Below are 22,616 nucleotides of genomic sequence, written 5' to 3'. Positions count from 1 at the left end.
CGAACAATAAAAACCATTCTTAGGAGTGGTGAAATTATTGCCGGACGAGTCGGCCGCGGTGTTCATAACTTCTCGTTAACCGAGCCAGTCATCTTTTTACCATCTTACTGGCCCTCGCTGGCTCCTCAGACTGGACGGCCAATTTTCTTCTCCTCTTGCAACGTTCGAGGGCAATCAACAATAAGTCGATCATTTCGAGGAATTTTTAATGAGATGCATTTCCTTCTCCACAAGAGGAAGTTAATTCCTGAGCCCGCCGCAATCCAGTCGTGCAATGCCAGCCAAGCATTATGGTTGGGCATCGTTGAAAGAAATTTTCATGGAGATGATTACTGAACTGAGAAAGTAATTATTATTTAAATGTTTAAGTAAAAGAAGGAATGATTACTCGTGTCAAAAATCTGAAAGAATAATTTGAAATTGTTAAATCATGAAGTATATTTCAAGTTATGTATATATTGTTAAGTTTATTATTTGTTTTTCGTTATTAACATTGCATTGTTTAAAGAAATTTTGATGGAGATGATTACTGAACTGAGAAAGTAATTACTATTTAAATGTTTAAGTAAAAGAAGGAATGATTACTCGTGTCTAATATCTGAAGGAATAATTTGAAATCGTTAGATCATGAAGTATATTTTAGGTTATGTATATTGTTTAAAGTTTATTATTTGTTTTTTATTATTAAAAATATAAAATTGATGATAAACAGACAGCTTACGAAATAATTAATTGTAATTTATTTATCCTTCCAAAATTGAGAGTCTAAATGGAAAATTCTGGATTACTTTGCTTTTTGCCAAAAGGAAATAATTTTCAGATAAATTTAAAGAAGGGTCATCCTGAAAGATGACACGAGTAGTAAATATTCCATTCTTGAACGAAACAATTAATGCAAACAATAATCTACATATGTACAAATATAACATATAGCAATAATTAAGACTACATTTAATATCAGGTTAACATTCTTTAATTAACCCAGAATCTAGGTTGTCCTTAAAGCCAAAAAAGATTTTTAAAAATTATAAGCGAGGCAGGAGTACAACCTCTTTAGTTGCAAATATCTGAATCGTTGGGCTGCGAGACAAACTATCCTAAGTTTAACCCTTTGCGGTCATATGTCGCGTGAGGCTCGACAAAAATGTACTGAAATCAGAAAATTTGGTCTGCAAAGGGTTAAATGTCGAAAACTTGTAACTAACAAATTCAGTCAACCAACTAACTTTATATTTTTTATTGCGTCTCCAGAATTAGAAGCAAAGTTGTGCAACCTTCCTGTTTTTTAAAAATCTGAATGTCTGCGCCTCAGAAAAAAACTATGTTAATTATCTAAACGTTAAAAACTTTGGAAAAATAACTTCAGTCCCTAAATTAATTTGATATTCTTCATAGCTACTTAAAATATTAAACTTTTGAAATTTTTGGTTCTCAGTTTGTCTCTGAAGTGCAAATATTGAATCGATATACCAACGAGCGGTTCGTGCTTCAAAAGCACAAACAGATTTCAACTTGTGATCGTCTCCGCGCGAAAGAAAACTAATTTTGTAAAAGCCTCGTCCGAGGTTCGCGAGCTCGAACTTATCTCCTATCTAGTTATGATGACATTGGTTAACAAAAGTTCCAAAGAAAGTACCTTATTAAATTAAGCACGGTTTCCAGTTAATTATTTCATAATACAATTTCGTACGAGGAACAGACGTCTGTATCAGCTCCAGACATTCTTTCGCAGTTGATAGCATAATGAATATCCTTTTCGCTATACAGTCGTCGAAAGTTCTTTTTTCAAATTCAATTTTACACCATTTAATTCATCATCGAGAATGTTATAAGAACACGTATTTTAAAAATTGTATCTAAAAAATTACTTCCAATTGATTTCCACACGAGTGACCCCTCAAAACGTAACGAATTTTTGCACCCTGTATATTTTATATACCGGATCGAGTATTCTTTATTATTAACTAGCGTCATATATTATGCTATGACCGTTAAATAAAAATGATTTAAACATACCGCGATTTTGAATTAACATTTTCTACTGGTCCATGCATCATGTCATTATCTATTAAATCCTATGAAAGATTTGAGTGGGAAACTTTTTTGCATGTCTAACAGTCATATAGATTGGATCAGAAGGGTGAAACTCTGGGGTGTTACTTGATCTTTTAAACTTGAGTTACTGCAGTTAGGATATACGTAATATCTTAACTTTTACTTTTTATTACTTTTCCTGCAAGTTTATAAAGTTCAGACATCTCACGCTTGTAATTGCATAAAAAACATATACATTAAACGTTCTAAAAACGAAATCAGATTTTATAGCAATACTTTCATTGCGAATTAGGACTTTGAATTTCGCAAAACTCTGTCTACGAAAGAGAAGAAAAATGGTGGATGGAAAATGTCGAGCGTCCTATAAAGTTACCCGCATCTTCGTTAAAAGTGGCAACGTTTTCGCAGCCTTTGTCGCGGCTACCTTTTTCCAGACGCGCGTATTTTACTTGCCGAAGGTCCTTCAATTTGCTTTGCATAATTGAGAAGGTGCCTCGAGGTGCACTAATGAACTCGTGACCCGATGGCAAGGCGAGTAATCGTCTTTGAGACGTCGGCGAACCGTAAAATCAATTAAACGATTTGTTACGGATAAACTTTCTCTTCCTGCGACTTAATGAATATGTCGGAAGTCGGTCGATTGAATATTCACGAATCACGGTACCCCTTGAAACGGAATCCTTTAACTTGAATTGGCCCATTAATCGATGGCAGAATTGAGTTAATTTCGATTGATGTAGGGAACAATTGCGGTATTTCTCCGGGATTTCGTTCACAGTCGACTAGCAAGTACCGTGGACGGTTACGCAAGCTATTTATTTGCGTAGAAATTTGTTAAACAAGGAGAAAAATACTACATTCCATTAAGCTTATTTTTAATAACAGGATAGAATCCTGGATAGAATTAACATTTTTAGAATTAATTTTAAGAATTTTAAGAATTAATTTTAAAAGACTTTATGGAACTAAAATAATGAAATCTACATATTTTTTTATCTGTAAGATTTGCCAAGTATCGTTACATGTAGGTGATTGCTTTAATAATTATCACAAAAAGAAACAACGTTAAATTTGTTGTTAAATTACTATTAAATTTGTTGTATTAAATGTGTTGTTATTATTGTTGTTTTTTATTTTAATTTTTTCCTCTCGAACTATTTATGCTATCGACCTGTTCTATTTTTCATTTTAATCAGGAGGGATTGCTCTTCCTGAATATATTTTTATTCGGAGCAGATTTTTGTAATATTAAAAATTATAATTAATTGTAATTGAGTTTTGTAATATTAAAAATTATAAGTAAATTTTTATTTTGCAAATACTACCTCAAGGTCACGGTTTTAAAAATCTAAAAAATTATCATTGCATTCCTTGAAGTTTTCTCTATAAAATAGTTAAGTTTCATTCTGGTGTTCTTTCGATTAGCGTCATAATAAAATATTAGAGACAGCCGACTCATACCGCATCAGGTAGACGACCTGTACGGTTGATTGTAATATTGCAAAAATCAGATCTGCTCCAAATAAAAATATATTCAGAAAGAGCAATCCCTCTCGATTAAAATGAAAAAAAGAACAGGTCGATGGGGGTGAATAGTTCCAAAGAAGAAAATTCAAATGTACAATCCATTTTCACGAAAATGTGTAAAAATCGCAATATTTGAAGGCTTGTATTTCTTAAACGGTTTCAAAACGAGCAAAATTTATTTTGTAGACTACAGAAAATAAATCATACTTTCGTTTAAATTTCCATTCTTTTTCCTGGCCCTGGCGACATTTGACTGAGTATACGTGCGAACGTTAAATTGTTAAGACAGAACATATTTTACCGTCGTTCAAAACACAATTGATTCGACACCTGTTCCAATATCTTCGCGTATCGAAGAAAGAACCGCTGTGACAAGCTCAAGTAATGAACTCTAGCAACACGACAACTTAACAAAAATGATCTATCACAGATACAAAATACAGCAGTTCGTACCAATAAATAAATACAATCTACATTTAATTACAACGTGGTCTAATTTTTAACCAACCACAAACGACGCGACATCACGAACAAGATCATTCTTCCAACTGTCCCACAAAAATCTCCTCCTTGTTCCTGACGATCCTATTGTAAATCGAAACTTCCAAAATCTTCGATAGAGTCAGTCAGCTCTTATCGACACATCTAAGACGATTGAAATACAAGACCATTTACATCGCGAAACAAAGATAAATGGGCACGCGCCGCAGTCGTAATGAACGGCTCGTATTTCTGAAGGGGCAGGGCCCCCGATCGTCGGCCAGATATCGCTACGCGCCTGGTCTGGTTTCGTTGCGGAATAAATCGCCAGTCGTAGGGCGACCGCGGAGATTTATTGCGGAATTATGAAGAATGATCCCACGATACGTGGCGGGGCTTTCCTTCGGCGGCGATAAATCGGCCGTGGTTTTTGATATTTCGTCGAACGGCGTCGATAGGGCTTTTCAAACCCCCGTCCCTGCGTTTCATGGATCTTACGTGCCCGGTAGTCGTTTCCTGTTTGTCGATCCGAAAAGCGACACGAAAGAAAACCGCCACGCTTTTCTATGCTCGGTGCTATTCTCTTCATTTATTGTTGTTAAAATATGTGTTTGTGGCTCAAGAAAATTAAAGTATTTAACACTTGTATCATTTAGATACTATTAATATTAGTATATTTGTATTAAACATTATTAGACAATATCGGATCGCATTGATATTTTACGATACATAAAAGACCTTTCTGTCTTCGCGTCTGCACACGCTTCTTCTTGAATTTGCCTTCAAGGTCATACCAAGGTCGTTGAATTCGTCTTGACACGGATTATAATAAATAAATTTTGTGTATAGCTAATATATATAGCCAATCGAGAACTGATCAACATTTATTTAAAATATTTTTTTGTCAGATTATCGCAAGTAATTGAAATTCTGAGTATACGGCACTTCAGCTATTGATGTCGAAACGACATTTAATTAAAGATTCTAAAACCATTGGACGCAAAAAGACTCCTACCTTAACCCTAAAAAATAACCTCTTCTCGTCCACGTACCATAAACGTACCAATAAACTTTCCACATTCTACGTTCTTTACAATGGGGCAGTAGCTACAATCGAATATAGCTACAGCTTGAGGCCTAAGTCATATACAGAACTTTCAAAAAGTAACAGATTCGATCTTTAAAAGGAGAAGATCAAACCTGAAGTTACAGAAAACCAGAAATTTTTGAACCCTGAAATTTGTGTCGAGTCACTTTGTTCAATAATGCATAGATTCCAAGATAAACAGCGAGTCCGTTACTTTTTAAAAGCCAAAATAAAATCTTGGCGAACGTATCTACAAAAATTCAACCTAAATAGGAATTTATTTTACTCTGCAAATATTATAATATGAACTTTACTCTCGATATTTTTTATATTCTTGCATACTGCGTGCATTTTGCAGTTTCTTGCACATTCGAATTCCCTATAAACGCATAAAAATCCGCGGTCTAATAATAAGTTAATCGTCGTCGAAGAAAGAATTTTCCCGGCTAATTAAATCACCAAACGTGCAGAGACCTTCCGTCGCTAAACGCGCGACCCCGCGCTCAAGAAATTAGTCGCGCCACGATTAAGTTAACCGTGGAACATATATCCCGCTGCTTCAACGGGGACGGCGAAATTACTTTCTCCGTGTCAACGGAAAGTAATTTGTGCAATCTGTTAACAAGAAGTTGCAATAACGCCCCGTTACTCCGACCCGAAACATATTAATGGAGTTGTTCCTCCCAGGTTTCCGCGAGCGTAGACTCGGTAATACGAATAAGACGCTGGGTATATTTTCGCTGTATTATATTATCCTACGGGGCGAACCTTGGAAAATCCTTGAATATTTCATTTGAACCGCGCGCGTTTCTCGCAAACGGAGATCTCTTCCACGCGGTGAAATACGATGTTTGGTGTAACTCGAACCAAACGTATTACCGTGTAGTGTAATTAAATAATAACAAAGTAACGAGAGTTCAGTTCTGAGGAATACACCGTTGGAGCTTGCTCGAAATTATCTCCTGTTTTTCGAGGCAACCCCCTGGGCACAACGTTAGAACGTTACCCTTTGGAATATGCGTTCATGCTAACCACTTTTAGGCCAGTTGTATGTTTAACCACTCGGCTGTGTTGGACGAGTATACTCGTCATGGAGAAATGGCAGTATTTCGTACCATAGCGAGTATACTTGCCATGGGTAAAATTTAGTTAGTTTAGTGTTCAGGAGAAAAGGGATGGAAATAATCATAATCAAAATTGCATACGAAAATGTATTTCCAAAACCAAACTGAAACTAAGCTCGAACAAAGAATATGTAGCTGTGGTGGCACCTCTTGTCCTCGCCACTAGAAGGACGGATGCCGCGAGTCTTCTCACAAGCGCTCGGTCTCACCTAACCCTATGTAGGGTCCAAACTTCAAACTTCAAAAACGTAAAATAATTACGCCAAGTACATGAAAAAGTGGAGGACTCGAGGACTTATCATTGAAAAATAGAAGATCCCCATAAAAAACTGCAAGAAAGTAGAAAAATACGTGAAATCGAAATGAGCTGCCAGATGATTTGCCTAGATTTCCGCGGCCTGGAAGTCAAATGCTTGGCGTGGCCAGGCAAGGTCAAGGTGTCGACGAATAAGAATTATTTTAAAACGCAAAATAATAAAAATGTACTCATATTGTCAGAGTTTTAAACCGACAAATTATCTGAAAGCTTGCGAGTGTAAAGATATTGGCGTCGATAAATGACCTTAGGAATATTTTAAAGCGCAATACAATGAAAGTGTACTCATAATATCGTCAGAGTTTTAAATTGACATATAAGCTACTCCCGACCAACCTCTAAACATCCCGGCGTCTAAGGCTTCCTTCCTTTTTTCCTCTCTCGCTCTCTCTCTCCACAGGCACAGCCACTCGTCCTAATCAAATTACTCTAATGTCGGCGGGAACATTTAGTTTTCGTTTAATATGTTTGTAATATATGTTTATGTTAACCAAGTAAGTAAATATTAGTAATAAAATTGCTAATTTTATCGAATAAACCCATCTTTTCGATCAAATATTTTAACAGTCATCTTCTTTATTCGCTGTCCTCTACGTTCGAAACTCGTCGGCAAGCATCAGAAAATACACGATCATGTAAACAGTGCTCGGCGATCGAACTCTTCGACCTCCCAAGGGGTATACCCCCAGTGATGGGATGATTTCTGTGCATTTATCGTAGACGAATTTGTCCAGTTATGGAGACATTACTGTATCTCGTCCATAGAATCTCGTCCGTAGAGAATATACTCCCCAGTGGTGGGGATGGTTTCAGTGCATTTATGGTAGAGATATTTGTACATTTATGGAGACTTTACTGTATACCACGAAACGTTTATTATCAGTCAATAAAATATAACAAAAATCAATAATATTTATCTCCAGTTCTTGAATAAATTCGTAATTCACATAATTAGCATTTATACGAAAATCAATAACAAAAAATTAATAATCGTCAACGATGTGATATTACAATTAAGGGCAATTATTGTAACAGAGTATTAATTTTTGTCTCTAATTTATATTTTATCCTCTAATTAGTTGTATGTATATAAATGTATTGATCTTGCTAGTTTTAGTGTTAATAAATCCATAACACTAAATTTCAATTTCCCATGATTACTTCCTTCTAAAACACACGTTCCTGAAAATGAGTTATTTCAACCTCCAATAACCCGACAGAGTATTAATTTTTGTCTCTAATTTATATTTCATCCTCTAATTAGTTGTATGTATATAAATGCATTGATCTTGCTAGTTTTAGTGTTAATAAATCCATAACACTAAATTTGAATTTCCCACATGATTACTTCCCTCTAAAACGTTCCTGAAAACGCGTCATTTCAACCTCCAACAACTCGAAAACCTATTCCAAAGTCCTGTATCGACTTTCTCGTCCCTAACTGCACATGTTTTTTCAATTTGTCGGCCAATCTGTATTCTAAATAAATAAAGTTCTGAAACAATCTACCGGGAAATGTTTCTGAAAATTGTGGGTATAGGTATTTAGGAAAATCGGACTCACCATGGATCTCGCGGGTCCGGCAGTGTTCTGTGAACGGAAATCAGGTCGCTGACGTACTGATTGAACGCGTTGTTAAGCCATCCGTCGTCGACAAGTTTTTTAATTTCGGCAGTCATGTTTGTTGGTAGAATAACAGGCCTTCCATTCTCGCCAGGCGCGCTGGAGTCCTGGTCACGAGGAGCAGCGAGCACGCCACCGCCTGGAAAAAAGAGAAACAGGAAATATATATTACCGAGAACGTATTCCTACAAAGAATTTTCTTACACAACTCACGGTTGTAACTTTCGAACGTTTATTATTAAGTGAACAATGTTGAGAATCAAATATTTCCAAACCTACTTTTAATATTAATTTCTCTACATTATCATTCTCTGTATATTAAATCATCCGAATATTATCCTTGGCATAAGAAATTTTCGTTTCAAAAATTTATAGGATTTTCTTAATGTTTCAAAATGTTTCTTTAAATATAGTTTCGTCTCCGCATATTATATTTCAACATCAATTGTTTTACAATTTCATTTTAATAAAGTTCATTTCAATTTATTTTGATCTTTGTCATTCTTTTGGTTAGACTAAATTTATGTAAACAATATAGATGATATTCATCAGAATTATTGCTTAAATATGAAGAATAATGTTCTTGGTCCAATCTGCATTATTTCATATTTAAATTCAAGCAATAGTTACCTTTTGTTTCGACAAAGTAATTGAATAGAAAACGATTCACTTATAACGCCATGACATAAACTAAATTTCAAAATTTACGATGAATTTAAATTACGAATATGATTGAATGCACAGTCGCATATGATACTATTATCGCGTTGGTTGGGAGACTAATTCACATGGAAATGTCTATAGGGCTAAAAGTTTGTCCCGAGACAATTGGAAAACATGGAATTTAACACTTTTCGTATCACTTATCTTTCTATTCTCTGTAAAATTTACGAATTCTATCCAGATTAGTTTTCATTAACACTTAGCCCTTAAAATTAATTGTTGCAATTCCTTAGTGAAAAGCTTTTTCTCCTATATCGTATGAGCAACCTGGCGTTCAACGTGGTAATATAGGAAAATTGAATTTTTAATTCAATATATTTTTTAAAACTCTTTCTTTATTCTGTTAACATTTTAAATTTTTTCTGAAATAACCTGTCGTTTCCTTTTTAATTTTAAAATAGTTACAATTTTTGCTACTTTGCTGGGGAGTTTAAAATTTGAATGGAAGTAGTGCAGAAAGGTCAGCTACGTTTGCAATGCATTCAGTGAAGACTCCATCATCGATGAAGTCAATCGATTTTAGGTCTGGCGTTACAAGTCGGGTGATGAAAAGCTCGAACATAAAAGCATCAGGGTCGTCCACCAGCCTTTGAAAAAGGCCAAATTGCGTGAGTGCTAGAAGCGAAGTCCGTGTGTAAACGTTTCCCAAATGTTGATTCATTGCAACCGACTTTCTCGTTGAATTCTTTTGCATGTTGCAGATGTATTTGACTTCGACCACTCACGCAATTGGTCAGTTTCAACGGCCAGTGGAGAACTCTGATGCACTTCATTTTTTGACTCATGCATCGAATTGCCACGAACTTTGAAATCTGTATAAATCCAAATGATATTACATCTAAATAATTGGATAAAAAATTAACAAATACATTCAGTTGCTTTTTGTCTAGCCCGTTTATTTCTTTTCTTTTTCTAATATTTTCCTTGAACGTTCCTTTTTTCAGACGTAGATAAGAAATATGATATTATTTACATACAAAAATTAACTACTCGTGTTTGAATTTCTTCTTTAAGATGAGATGTGTACTTGTATGAGGTACACCCCCGTTCATAAATATGTGGACAGTTACTACCTTTAATGAATAATTAATATACACCGTAAATTATTACTGTACAACTTTTAGATGTGTATTTAACAACATTTAATAATATTGCATGTTTTGTGTTGAGAAAGTATAAACGCATACAGTAAGCATTATATGTGTGTCATTTGTTTTATATCTTCTCTTGCTTGTGGGCAGCTCTTGCGCGTAACAGCTGTATCACATTGTGCCTAATTATAACTACAATCAACTTTTATATACTGTTGCATTTACTGGTTTCTAACATTTTGACTGCCATATTCAATTTTATAGCGAAACTATGGGATCGTTTAGATAGAAAAGTTCAGAAAGAATATTCAATATACCAAAAACATGTATGGCATAAATATTACAAAATAAGTGAGATAATTACTTCGGCTACAATGAAAAAATTAATAGTATCCACGTTTGGTAAAAGAAATTTTAACATTATCTAGTTATCTCTATAGTTCTTCATCGTTACTAATGTGATATTAAAAAAAAAACTATTAATCAAATATATTCGCTAATTCAACATAAACATATCAACACATAAATGATATAATTGGCATTAATAGATCCGCAACTTTGATTAGATATTTATTTCTATTAAGGAAATGTCCACGTACTTTTGAGCGGGGTTATACATTGATAGATACCAAACAATTCTGTCTCACAAGATTGTTGAAAATTAATACTACCCTGTATAAATTGAAAAGAGCATCGACGAATATTATATAAATTGTCTGCAGTACCTACTTATTCGTTTAAAAATATTTGCAAAAAATCTAATACGCGACTAAAAATTAATATCAATACCGTTATCATCGTATAACTTTCGAACCTTCGCCAGGAATACCGAGTGTATTAAATGGATCTCGAAAAACCATTCCCCGCCGTCGGAAACCTCAAGTACCCAGCGTGCATACATTTGAACGGGCAGAAACTTCGTTCCGCCTTCGATTTTCTAATAAAATTGTCCTTCAAGCCCAGCCTAGCGTTCTCAAAGAAACCGGAAATGCGATGGAACTCGACGCAGGAAGCGAACGACGCCGAAGAGCAGTCGATGCGCGCACGAGGAAACGCACGAGTGGGGTGAATGGGGGTGAGAAGATGGCGCGAATTGAATTTTTAGAACGTTCACATATCTAAGGGGCGGCAGTTCCCGTTCTAAGAGCTTTTCCGCATAAACTCGAGTTTTATTTTCCAGCGCCATATTGGCGTAGCATAGGTAGAGCCTAGACGGTAAGTGGCCCGGTACGATATGGCTGGCTGGCGCGACTTCGCCCAGTTTTCTCGCCGTCTTGGCTCGTCCTAAAAATAATTTTACCCCGGTCGACGAAGTTGGGCCCCGGTGTGTACGGGTGCAGCAATAAAGAGGACGACAAATTGCTTTAGTGCCGACCTGGTCGCTGCGAACTTCGCCGCAGTGAAACTCGCGTCGTGCATCAACGCTGCCTGGGCTCTTCCCCTTCGAAATTCTTCTTGAGCTTTCTAATATTTTGCTCCCCTTCACCCTTCTTTAGGTTTAATTTCTTTGGAGCTCGAAGTGTCGATGAAACGATTGTCGATGAGGTAAAGGTGACTTTATTCTCAAATCTAGATAACTTAGAATTCGTGGCAATAGAATGCTAAGAAACATCTCGAGTTGCTGGTAGGTACTAGAAAAAAGGGCTCGAGTGCAAAGGGTTACCACTAAAACTAGCAAGATCAATGCATTCCTATTTTGGAGATTGTGCCTGTAGAGGGAGAGCGAGAGAGGAGAAAAGGAAGAAAGCGTTTCGTCCTGGGCCTGATAGTGGACTCGTCAGTAAGGCTACGTAGCAGGCCCGTGCCTTGGACGCCAGAATGTTTAGAGGTTGGTCGGGAGCATTGAGCTCTATCCTAACTGGAGTGCGAACTGCGAGATAGAAGCCGGTCCGAGTGGTTCCGGTGGCACTATCCTATAGCAAATTTATGTGTGGAGGAAGAACAGACTCCTCTTTGTTTGCTTTTCGCGGCATTCAGAATTATTTGATGCGTAAAAAAATGATCACTCCTGCATAAGATTCAAACATTCGCGGGTTAGAACGTCCGAATGTTTCCCGCGTTTCGTTTGTTTGAGTGTGGCTGATCGAGTTGCACGCGGGTCTAAGGGGATTTGACGCGCGTAGCATGTGGCTCGTGTGGCAGAGCGTTTCGGAGTGGTGAATTTATTAAATAAACTTTATATATTTGTTCATCTCAACGGTGTTTATCACTTTGCAATGCAAACCTTCCAACACTCCCCATGGAGCTTTCTAATATTTTGCCATCCTTCTCCCTTCTATTTCTGTCTGATTTAAGTCGTTAATAATCGGTACCGGAGACTCGTCTCGTGTTAACTAACTCTTTGTGCATTAACTTGTGCGATACAACACTCTCCCCTACAATTAGAAGAGAAGAAGGACAAAACGAACGTGTATTAGATTATAGATTCAGACCGTGCATTCTCTATTATTACTTCAAAATTAGTATGTATATTAAATTGAAATGGGTAGACTTGAATATATACACATTCGGTATTCAGGTTTTAATTATGTTAAAATACAGGTCAAGAAATAATTAAACTAATTTTTTCATTCACACTGGGACTATTAGAGTAATATTCAGAAATCCACATAATAATGGGTTTTCCCATAAAGATTTTGGATTTTTTTTTTAATTAAACACAATCTATATAGAATATATTTTTATCTTCAATGAAAGTACACATGCTTACAATTAGATGTGAAAGACACGAATGAGAGTAAAAATTGAAACTGTATTGCTCAACAGATTTCTCTAATTCTTTTAATTAACGATCATTATCTTATTATATGCAGTAGAATTTCTACAATATTATACTTCAAATAAAATGAGAAGAAACACGTGGACCTCATTCTCAAAGATCTTAATTAATACTGCAACGGAATGCATTACATTTTGACTATAATAATACTATGTCTGAGATAGGTTTAATAAAACATATATTTTAATAAGAAATGCATAAATCGGTAATTGCTGAACAGAACGCAATATAGCAGTGAATTTAATTACAAATTTATAACAAACTGACGTCTGCCTGCACATTGTTAAACTTTCTGTTTCAGAAACATTGCATCTAATTAATGAAACAATTCACGCATGCACAATAATGTACGGCATCGTAAGCATTTATTGCATTTTCCCTGGCAAATTAACGTCCAAATATTGATGTTAACAGATAATAGAAGTACGATGTTGAAATATTCATTTTCGAAAATCGAAAATTAGTCTTCGTCAACCAATTAATTAATCTAATTGATTCTATATTTTCAATCATTAATTGACAAGAGTGTCAATGAGCATCACATAAATTGCTTACAAGACCCAATATATTCATTAGATAAAACAAAATATTGAAAAATATTTGCAAATTAAGAAATCCTACCCCGACAAAAATAGAAATAATTGCTATATAATTTGAACTATTGAGGTACAAACGAAAAGAAAAGCGGTACAAACGGGTACAAACGATTCTAAAGAATTGGGAAAAAACAGATTCCAAAAATCTCAATGGCGGGCGCCGACCATTTTTTGAATCTTTTTAAACTTCCCGATTTATAGGGAGTGCAATTTGTACATCTAAAAAAAAAAAAAAAACAAAACAAAAATAGAAAAAACTGCTGTAGACGATAGAAACCCAATGTACAAGCAAGGACAACCACTTTGTATTATTCTTTAGATATAACATGTAAGATATAAGTGTCTCATGTATTTACCCATGTAACGCCGTATAATTCTCATCATTAGAGAGTTTTATGAAGGCTTAATAAAAAAAAATCAAGTACAAACGAAATACTATCATTTTCCATAAAAGAAAATTAATTTTTGAAAAGTCGCGTGCCAGGTTCACATAGCTCCAAGTACAACATTTTCTCCAAACGTAGCCCACATTCGTTTAAAACAAGAAAACTGCCGAAATTCCACAAAAATTTGTTTAACTAAAAAATAAAATCCCAAAGCTCGTTTTACATCTCCGAATGTTACGTGCAGCACGTTCCACAATTTCGTCGCGGACTGTACCCAAGCTTCCACTTTTCTGGAGCGCTGCACACCCAATCCCCGGAGCCCAAATCGTGAATCCCTCTTCCCACGAGGATCCCCCGTTAACAACAAATTAATTACCTTGCTCGGGACCAGCCTGTACAACCTTCGCCTGCTTTGGCTGGCCATTAAGCGGCGTCTCTTTCCTGAGTGGCGCAGCAGCGGGCACGAATCCGTTGGCCATTTGAGGCGCCGCGACGCCAGAGGGGGCCAATCCCTGTACAGCGGCGTTGGCGCGATCCTCCGTGTAAAGCAGAAAGCACACGGTGGCCCAAACCGCCGTGACCAGGATGGCCACCTTCAGCCACAGGGATCTCCTCCTGGGGAAACCCATTTCTTTTTCTTTTTTTTTTTTTTACGTGTCGTTCGTCCGAATCCTCTTCCTCTCTTTCTCCGTCGCCCCCTGTGTCCTCCCTTTCGAGCACGGTTCGATTAACTTATCGTTTTTCAGCCGGCTCGAGATATCGTGTTACCTCAGCAACATCCTCTTACTTCGTTCCTCTGGTCCTCGTCCCTTTGAAATTTCACGCAGTCCTCCGAATATGCAGAACAGTGGCCCCGGTTTTTTTTTTCGATCGGGTTTATCGGTTCGGGTTTGCGCGCGGGGCGATCCGGTTACAATGGATTGTCGTGTGTCTCGTTACCGTCGATCCCGTTCGATCGACACCTGATATCACTTGATCGCGTCTGGATCATCGTTGGACCCGCATTTGTCGTGATACGGCTCGGGTCGAGCGACGGGAGATCGATACGTCGAATCGGCTGGTGATTAGCTGTCCGACGAGTGCAACCTCGCGGGGACTTCCTGGTGCTTCGACTCCGAATGATATGAATTGATATGTAGTTTTCCCGATTCGACGACGCCCTCCGGTGTCACCGCATGGCCGCGTCTGGAAAATGAAAAGACGACGGTTAGTATGTGAATAGGAATTTCATGTGACTCGAAGATGGCTTCCGAGTGAATTATTTTTTAAAGGGATTTCCGAATGAGGCTTCAAGGTTTTTGTTTTTACAATTCATAATATGCAATTTACTTGAATAGCGTTGTAAGTAACAATTCCATAAGAAGGAAATAATAATTATTATCAACCGACTAATTAAACAGCTGAAGTTGGACAAGCTAGATGAACGACGTTTATGTTTTAACATTATTGCAACGTTACATCTGTGTGTCCCCTGTGTAATATTCATTTTCGTATTCATTAATATTCATATTGTTAGAGTACAATAGTTTCTCTCGCGTTTGTTAGAGACACTCAGGTAACACCCGCTTTGATTAATAATGTTAGCAAGGAAACAAAGAAGAGGTAACAATTAAACGCACCGAGAAAAGGTGCATGTAAACGTTTCAAAATTCCTTTGCAAACCAGACCAGATATTTGAAAAATAATCAAAATAATTATTTCATAAACGAGAAACGTTAAGGGTTAAGAGTGTACGTCTACGGTTTTCAAGAAAAATAAATAAGGATTGTTTTATTACACCAATACCATATTAAACGATTTCTGTGTGAAATACGATGAACCAACAAAATGTTATATATGCTCTTGAAATAATCGAATCATTTGCATTGAAAATGGAGAAATAAATAAATTTAATGAATTCATATATGACGTAACAAACGCTTAATTTAGTTTCGTTTCTCAATCTCTTAGAAAATCATTAACCGATTTTTCCAACAATTGTCGTGGCCTTTCTCAGTGTCCTCGCGACCTTTTACTCGTCTCTGAGATAATAGCGTGAGAAATTTCGGTGAGATGATCGGTCACGCGGTTGTTCGTATTCTCTTAGCGTGTGGAAAGCCGTCCTGACAATGAGTAACTCTCAAGGATCTTAATCGGAGAAAGTTAATCAAAGGATGCGTGGACTTGAATCTAGTTAGGAAGAGATTCTTTTTAACACGTTCCTTCTTCCATTTAGGTTCAGTTTAAAAATAGTCTATTAACAATATTATTGAAAACACAAAAAAATTTAACTCTTTAATCAAATTAAAATTCGAGGAGTCAAATGATCCCTGAAGACAAACTTGGCAGAAGTTGCCCTAGAATTCATAACAATATTATTACAACCTACATATTTAATGTTCGCATGTTTAAATCTATCCATTTAAAATAAATATAAATATTAATTCCCAAACAATAGACAATATACGTTTCCAAACAATTACATGGTACTATTTATTAAGAATACCTGTATTTTTATCCTAAATTTTCTACTCAAGTAATACGCTTAACTTACGAATAATTTCACAAATGGAGCACTAAACTCTGATTACAGTAAAAATTTGTATCAACCGAGTCATGGACGTAATTTAATCCCGACACGCCTGAATGCATTTAATAAGAAGGAATTTTTCCATTTACTGCGATTGATAAAATACACTTAAAAACAGCATGCAATTTTCCTTACATCTTAATCACGCTTAATTAAATTTTCCTTCTTTCTATAAAAGCAAAGCTTGGTACAATTAAGATCCGGATGATGAGAACCGTGGACTCTTATTTGAGCTACAGAATTTAATTAACGAAAAAACCGGTGATTTTCATAACTTCCCTTTAAAATTATAACATATTATCGCGACGCGAATATCGAAAGAAATTTTGAAGGGAAACTGCGTACGTCGAGAAATATTTACTAAAGACATATTTGCGGTATACTGGAGCATCGCGCAGGGAAGACACCCATAAATTAACTTACCCAAAGTAATTGAGTAATACATCACAGCCGGGATTTCATTAACCAAAGTAAATCGCCCAAGGAAAATTTCGCGGTAAAAGTTTCAAATATCCAGCCAAAACAAACATTCGAGAGTTACTCATCACAATCACATAAACCGGTAAAGTCAATTAATTAACGATAGGACGGAGAATTATCGAATATTTAAAAAGCTCCTATAACGAGGAAAACTAAATTATATTGATGAGCTCGTTTGTATTTTAAGGATGAACTAAAAGACGGGTTTTGTGACGAAATTGCTATCTACAAAATCCTGCAGGCAACTTTCAGGGTTATTGACCTATTCATTGTTAATTAAAATTAAATTAAATAGAGATAGAATTAAATTAGATTTTAATTTTAAGATGAATTTATATTTCACTTTGAAGACATAAAGGCTGATATGAATGATTGAACATTGATTAAACTGAGCAATTTTAATTAAAAATGATACTGTACGTGGTTAATTAAAGGGCAATTTTCAGGCAAAAATGTATCTTCAATTCCTCGAGTAATACTCTCGGTAATCCTACACAAACTTTTCGTTCAATTTGAATTCATTTTAGTTTTTCAAAACAAAACTCAAAAACCATCCAGTAATCCATGAAGAGTAAATGATATTGCAAGGATATTAAACACTTCAGAGTTCTACGTAGAATCACGACAGTCATTTTGGATTATCCCAATTAAAAAAGTGGCACAAGCAAACATTTTCAGGATACTTTGAAATATATAATTTTGTTAGATCCAACATTTTTGGGACACCCTGTATACACACTAGCGAATCTATACAATAACAAATATTTTATATGGAACATTTACAAGTACGTAATCCAAAATTGTATCATAATAAATGATCAAATAACGATCATTGGTTGGGGTTGTTTTTTCTTAATTTTTAACTAGACTGTTGGACGTGGCGCGAATCAATAGCGCGAAACTTAAAATATCTTTAAATTTACTTTACTTCTAACACGAACTTAACTCAACCTAACGCGTCGATAATTTCGAGTCACCGTTCTCCGAATGGGAAGATAGTAAATTTTCTATGCTGCTAATGAAGTTTATAATCCTTCGGAGATTTCACTAACTGGAACGAATTACCGCGAAACTTTTTGAATAGGAAACGTAGGCTTATTAATGGCCGAACCGGAAATCCACATCGGGTCGTTCATTAATAAGCGAAAAGCACGTTTGCCTGTTGTACACACGGAGACACAGGAATAATGTAAGCAGAGGAGCGCGGAACGTGCTAATGGCGTTGCCACCAGCGGAACGTTACGTAAATCGCGAAAAAAGCGAAAGAAGAATGGACAGAGCGCAATCTTTGTCCGCGATCCGGCATTAGAATGCCTACGTTCGACATTGGAGAACAAAAGATACGAGATGCGCCCGTATTCAGCGAGTGTATCGCGTACTGTTATGCAGAGGAGATTACCTTGCATTCGATGCAGCCTGCTGCATTCCAAAAATTTCAACGTGCTCTACCACCGAAGGCAATTTACACCGAGCGAACGTTTTCATCAACGGAGACTATTCCTTCGGAGATTATCTAATTAAGCAAATACCTCGTGTAGCCGAAGCACTCGAGGAATCGAGTGGATTTAAAATTTAAGTACGTGAAAGCGTTTTATAAAATATTAGTTTCGATATTATAAATTCGAAACCGCACAAGTAAATGGCAGATTCTAATGCAATGACTTCTTAAATATGTCTAATGAAAATTTTATCGACAATATATTTTATTAATAGCTTTTTCTAATATCAAATTAGTAATGATAAAAACTACAGAGACAACTACATAATGGTAAAATTTCTTTTACCAAACTTGGATACTATTAATTTCTTCATTAGATCCGAAGTAATATTATCTCATTTATTTTCTAATATTTCGTCATGAATGTGTTTGATATATTGAACATTCTTTCTAAACTTTTCTATCTAAACGATCCCGTAGTTTCGCTATAAAATTGAATACAGCACCCAAGGCATTTAATATTATTAAATGTTGCTAAATACACATCCAATATAGAATTTAGCAATAAAAGTTGTACAGTAATAATTTACGGTGTATATTTACTAAAAAAAAAACAAAACAAATATACATGTCGAATTGAGTAACCTCCTCCTTTTCGAAGTCGGTTAAAAAGTAGTAAGTGTCCACATATTTATGAGCGAGGTTGTACATGGTTCTATTCTGTTCTATTAATAAAAGTATTCCGTCAATCAAATGTAATTAAATAGAGCAAGAAAGAAACAATAATAGTTAGGTTACAGTACGAAGGAAGAGATAAGTGTGATTCATTATATTCAGAAATTAATTGTTACAGAGACCAAAAAATGAATCATACTAATGTTTCTGTAAATGCATTCCATCGTACATTAAACCAAAAGTGTTGTATGAGATGAAAAAAAAATGAAATATTCTATTATTCGTAACACGTTGTTTCTCAGTTTCTTCAAACGCGTAATATCCGTCACGCGGTAGCCACGAACTTTCCATTCGAATTCCCCAAAGGAATCTCCCAATAGCAATGTTCCGCTTAAATTAAACACTCCGTGGCAACGAGAAAGAAACGTCGACTGTGGAAACGTTACGAGGGATGGAACTCGAGAGGCTGTCGAGCGTATTATCCGCTGAAGTTTAATCTCGCGCACGTCATAGCTGCATGCGAGACGCGAGAACGTTACGCTGGACGTCGCGCCTTATTGCCGCAAGGTAATTTACAATAGCTGGCCACCAAAGGAGCTGGACAACCATGTGTACACGGTTATGTAGCTCTCTTGGACGGAAGTTCAGCTGGACGACAACGTTGAAGGATACCTCTGTTATATAGCGAGACCAAATCTCGACAAACTGACAGGAACTAAAATTTTACGGAATAATAGAGACCTGTTCTAAATCTTGAAAATTGTATCTTGAGAACAAAATTGTATGTTCAGTTGTGAACAATGTCGTTCGAAACGCCTCTACTAAATTTTATGAGAATTCGATCGAATTTCTGGGGAGTTGTCATTGTTATTGTTTTGAAAATTGTAACTTCGAGTGAAAAGCATTTTACGTTTAAAATTGTACACGCATTAAAAAACTAGTAGTGCCATCTGACTCCCCACTCGAATCACTAAAGGACATGTGTCAGTTTTTTTTTTTTTTAACGACATATCATCGAGATTTTTTACAGACTCAACTTAAATGGGACACCCTGTATCTCATACTAATTTGTATTGTATAAAATTATTAAAATAGTGTAACCTGATCTTTTTAAGGATAATATAGAATTGTAAAAGATCACGGTTTGCGCATGACAATTTAGTGAATAAAAATAAAGTTAATATACAAATTTAGTATTCTATCATTTATTTATACCCCATTTCCAATAATAACATTTGAAGGTATGTTTCACATGTTAGTTTGAGTAGCAGAAGAATAAGTGGCACGAATTTATGGGACGACCTAATGCAAGGTTTTAAAAATGGTATATTTAGACAAATGAAATAATTTTTACAGAGATTCGTAGAAACGTATACTTTTTATTTTGTACAGAACTGGTTGAGCATTGAGACAAGACTAATGGGACTCATACACGATACAATCTGTCGTACGACAGGTCGTACGACGTGTCGTATAACCAACTGTTGGATTCAAATCGTACCGCCATTGGATTACGTCATTCCTTTGAGTGAAATTGACTACCGCAGTAATCCACCCATTCCCTTTTCTTGTTTCTTGTCTCTCTACCGGTTCTTCTACCGGTTCTTCTAGAATAATCTTAACAATATTGTAGTATTATAAAACATGAACTGTATTAACCATGTATTTATAAGAAATAAAGTATAATCTTAACACCAACTGCTTCGATGAGACCCTTCGACCGTATGAACGGGATTCCATTATCTGTAGCGATTGATCGTACGATCTATCGTACGACACGCCATACGACAAGCCGCCACAGACAACGCAACTCCTTGTGGTACGATCTAATAGATTTCCCATAATATACATTTTCCATTAAAATAAAAGAATTTACGAAAAAAATTGACAGTCCAGTTAGGAAATTTCTAAAAATCCCGCCCTTTTTACATACGCACAACCGTATAACTCATCGCACGCCTTTTGAAAGGGATTTTTTCTAGCAATAGTTGTTTTCAACAATTTTTGCGGGTCAGGCACACATTCCCGCCGGCCAAAAGCGTCCTATTTAGCCTCCTCTCTAGCGCCGGTCGCCCTGGACGGAAGTTCCGCTGAACGACATCGCTCGTTCGGCGCTCGCGAAGAACATCCGCGTCGAAGTTGCATAACAAATTCCACATCGGGACTTGGAGGGTCGGGAAAGGAAGAGGAGGTTGTGCTCTCTGTTCCGCGCGGCGCTGAAACGGAATTCAAGGTGGCGAACGAACGAGCCCCGGGCGATTTCACCTTGACGAAACGAAATTGTTTCATTCGGCGCCTCGTTATGCGAGCCCTGGATAATATGCGCCTAGTCGCATCGGCAATGAGATTAAATTCCGCTCCATAAGACGCCTGGGAGACGGGCAATTTTGACGTATTTCAATTAAACACGACGGTGAAATCGTGGCGAATTTCGAATTTCGCCTAAAGTTGTGTTAACATATGCTGGACGAATGGATATCGTATCAAATTTTAATTGTTTGATATAACGGTTAATATAACGACAATTGTTCATGTATTACATATACTAGAAATTATGCTATCAATATAGCAACTAATCCATGTGAAAAAACATTATAATCTAGAATAATAATTACTAAAATTTGTAACAATATGTTATACTATTTAGCTAGAGTACGACTACTGACGTCTCTAATGAGAAAATTATGAAGGGAGTTACCTAAGCAAATGCAAAGTAATGCAAAGCAAAAGTTAAATGAATATAAAAACCGAACAATTGTAAAACTGGTACGTTAAGTGTTATAGTCAAGTTATACGACTTTGCACCTCTTACAAATAAGCCTCGTTCACTCGCTATTTTTCCTAGCACCGATTTCAAATTTCTATCCTGTGTCGGCGATTCAACGTTCCCCGTGCCGGTTACCCGCGAGATCCATAAAAACAAATATTCAAATTCGCAGCGCGGTGTTCTCGCCGCGATCAATTTATCCAGGAAACGGGCATCGCCATTTCGCAAATCCGTCGGGCTCTATAGAAAATCGCAGTCGAGAGAACACGCGATCGTGCGCACGCATACAGTCAACCGTTCAAGAGCCTTGCGTCGGGAGCGGGGTGCTCTCGTCGGAACTCTTCGCATTGAGGATCTTTCAGGATCCGAGTGCTGCGTCGCGCGAAGGTTCCTCTTTCATGGTTACCCGGGGCCTGAGCTTTCACGTGCCATTCCGAATGCAGCCCCCGATTCTCTGATACGGGTAGACGGCAACTTTAGACAATTTCCGAGATTGCGTGCGCAGCGAAAGTTTTCCCCGGACGGCGCACAAAGCCGCGAGCAGGCATTGTGTACACCTACTTATCGCGGACAATTCCGATTCTTGTCGCGATAGAGCCTTGCCTGTTCGGAAAACAGCGAACAGAAGGAGGAGGCGATTACTCCGTCCGAATCGTTCTATCCGCGATGAGGCGGATCACCATTGATACGCGCCGTATCGTGAACGAGACTCGAATCTCGTAAGGCTCTTCGAACGACGACGATGCCATCTCTTGCAACATTTCCTGACGCACTGCGTACAGTAGAGTCTCCATAAATACACAAACTCGGGACTGAACTAGTGCATTTATGGTAGACTTCGTACATTATCTGATGTTTGCCGACGAGCTTCGAACGTGGAGAAGGACAACCAATACAGAA

General features: G+C 36.7%; 1 protein-coding gene across 4 annotated transcripts in view; it reads right to left on the bottom strand.

The window, feature by feature from the left end:
* LOC128880300 (putative polypeptide N-acetylgalactosaminyltransferase 9) overlaps positions 1 to 22,616 on the bottom strand; it is a 356,839-nt gene that overhangs the window by 32,936 nt on the left and 301,287 nt on the right. For 3 of the 4 annotated variants that reach the window (XM_054130232.1, XM_054130234.1, XM_054130233.1), the window contains 2 exons: positions 14,164 to 14,972; positions 8,153 to 8,351 (listed from right to left, as the gene is read on the bottom strand). In XM_054130232.1, the coding sequence (XP_053986207.1) occupies positions 8,153 to 8,351; positions 14,164 to 14,416 (452 nt within the window). In that variant the 5' untranslated portion in view covers positions 14,417 to 14,972. Of the gene's footprint in view, positions 1 to 8,050; positions 8,069 to 8,152; positions 8,352 to 14,163; positions 14,973 to 22,616 lie in introns of those variants that run through there. The other variant, XR_008457791.1, reaches the window with a different exon arrangement.

This window comes from Hylaeus volcanicus, chromosome 7, assembly GCF_026283585.1.
Source record: "Hylaeus volcanicus isolate JK05 chromosome 7, UHH_iyHylVolc1.0_haploid, whole genome shotgun sequence".
Classification (NCBI taxonomy): Eukaryota; Metazoa; Arthropoda; class Insecta; order Hymenoptera; family Colletidae; genus Hylaeus; species Hylaeus volcanicus.
The sequence above is the reverse complement of the archived record's forward strand: the minus strand, read 5'-3'. Positions and strand labels throughout refer to the sequence as shown.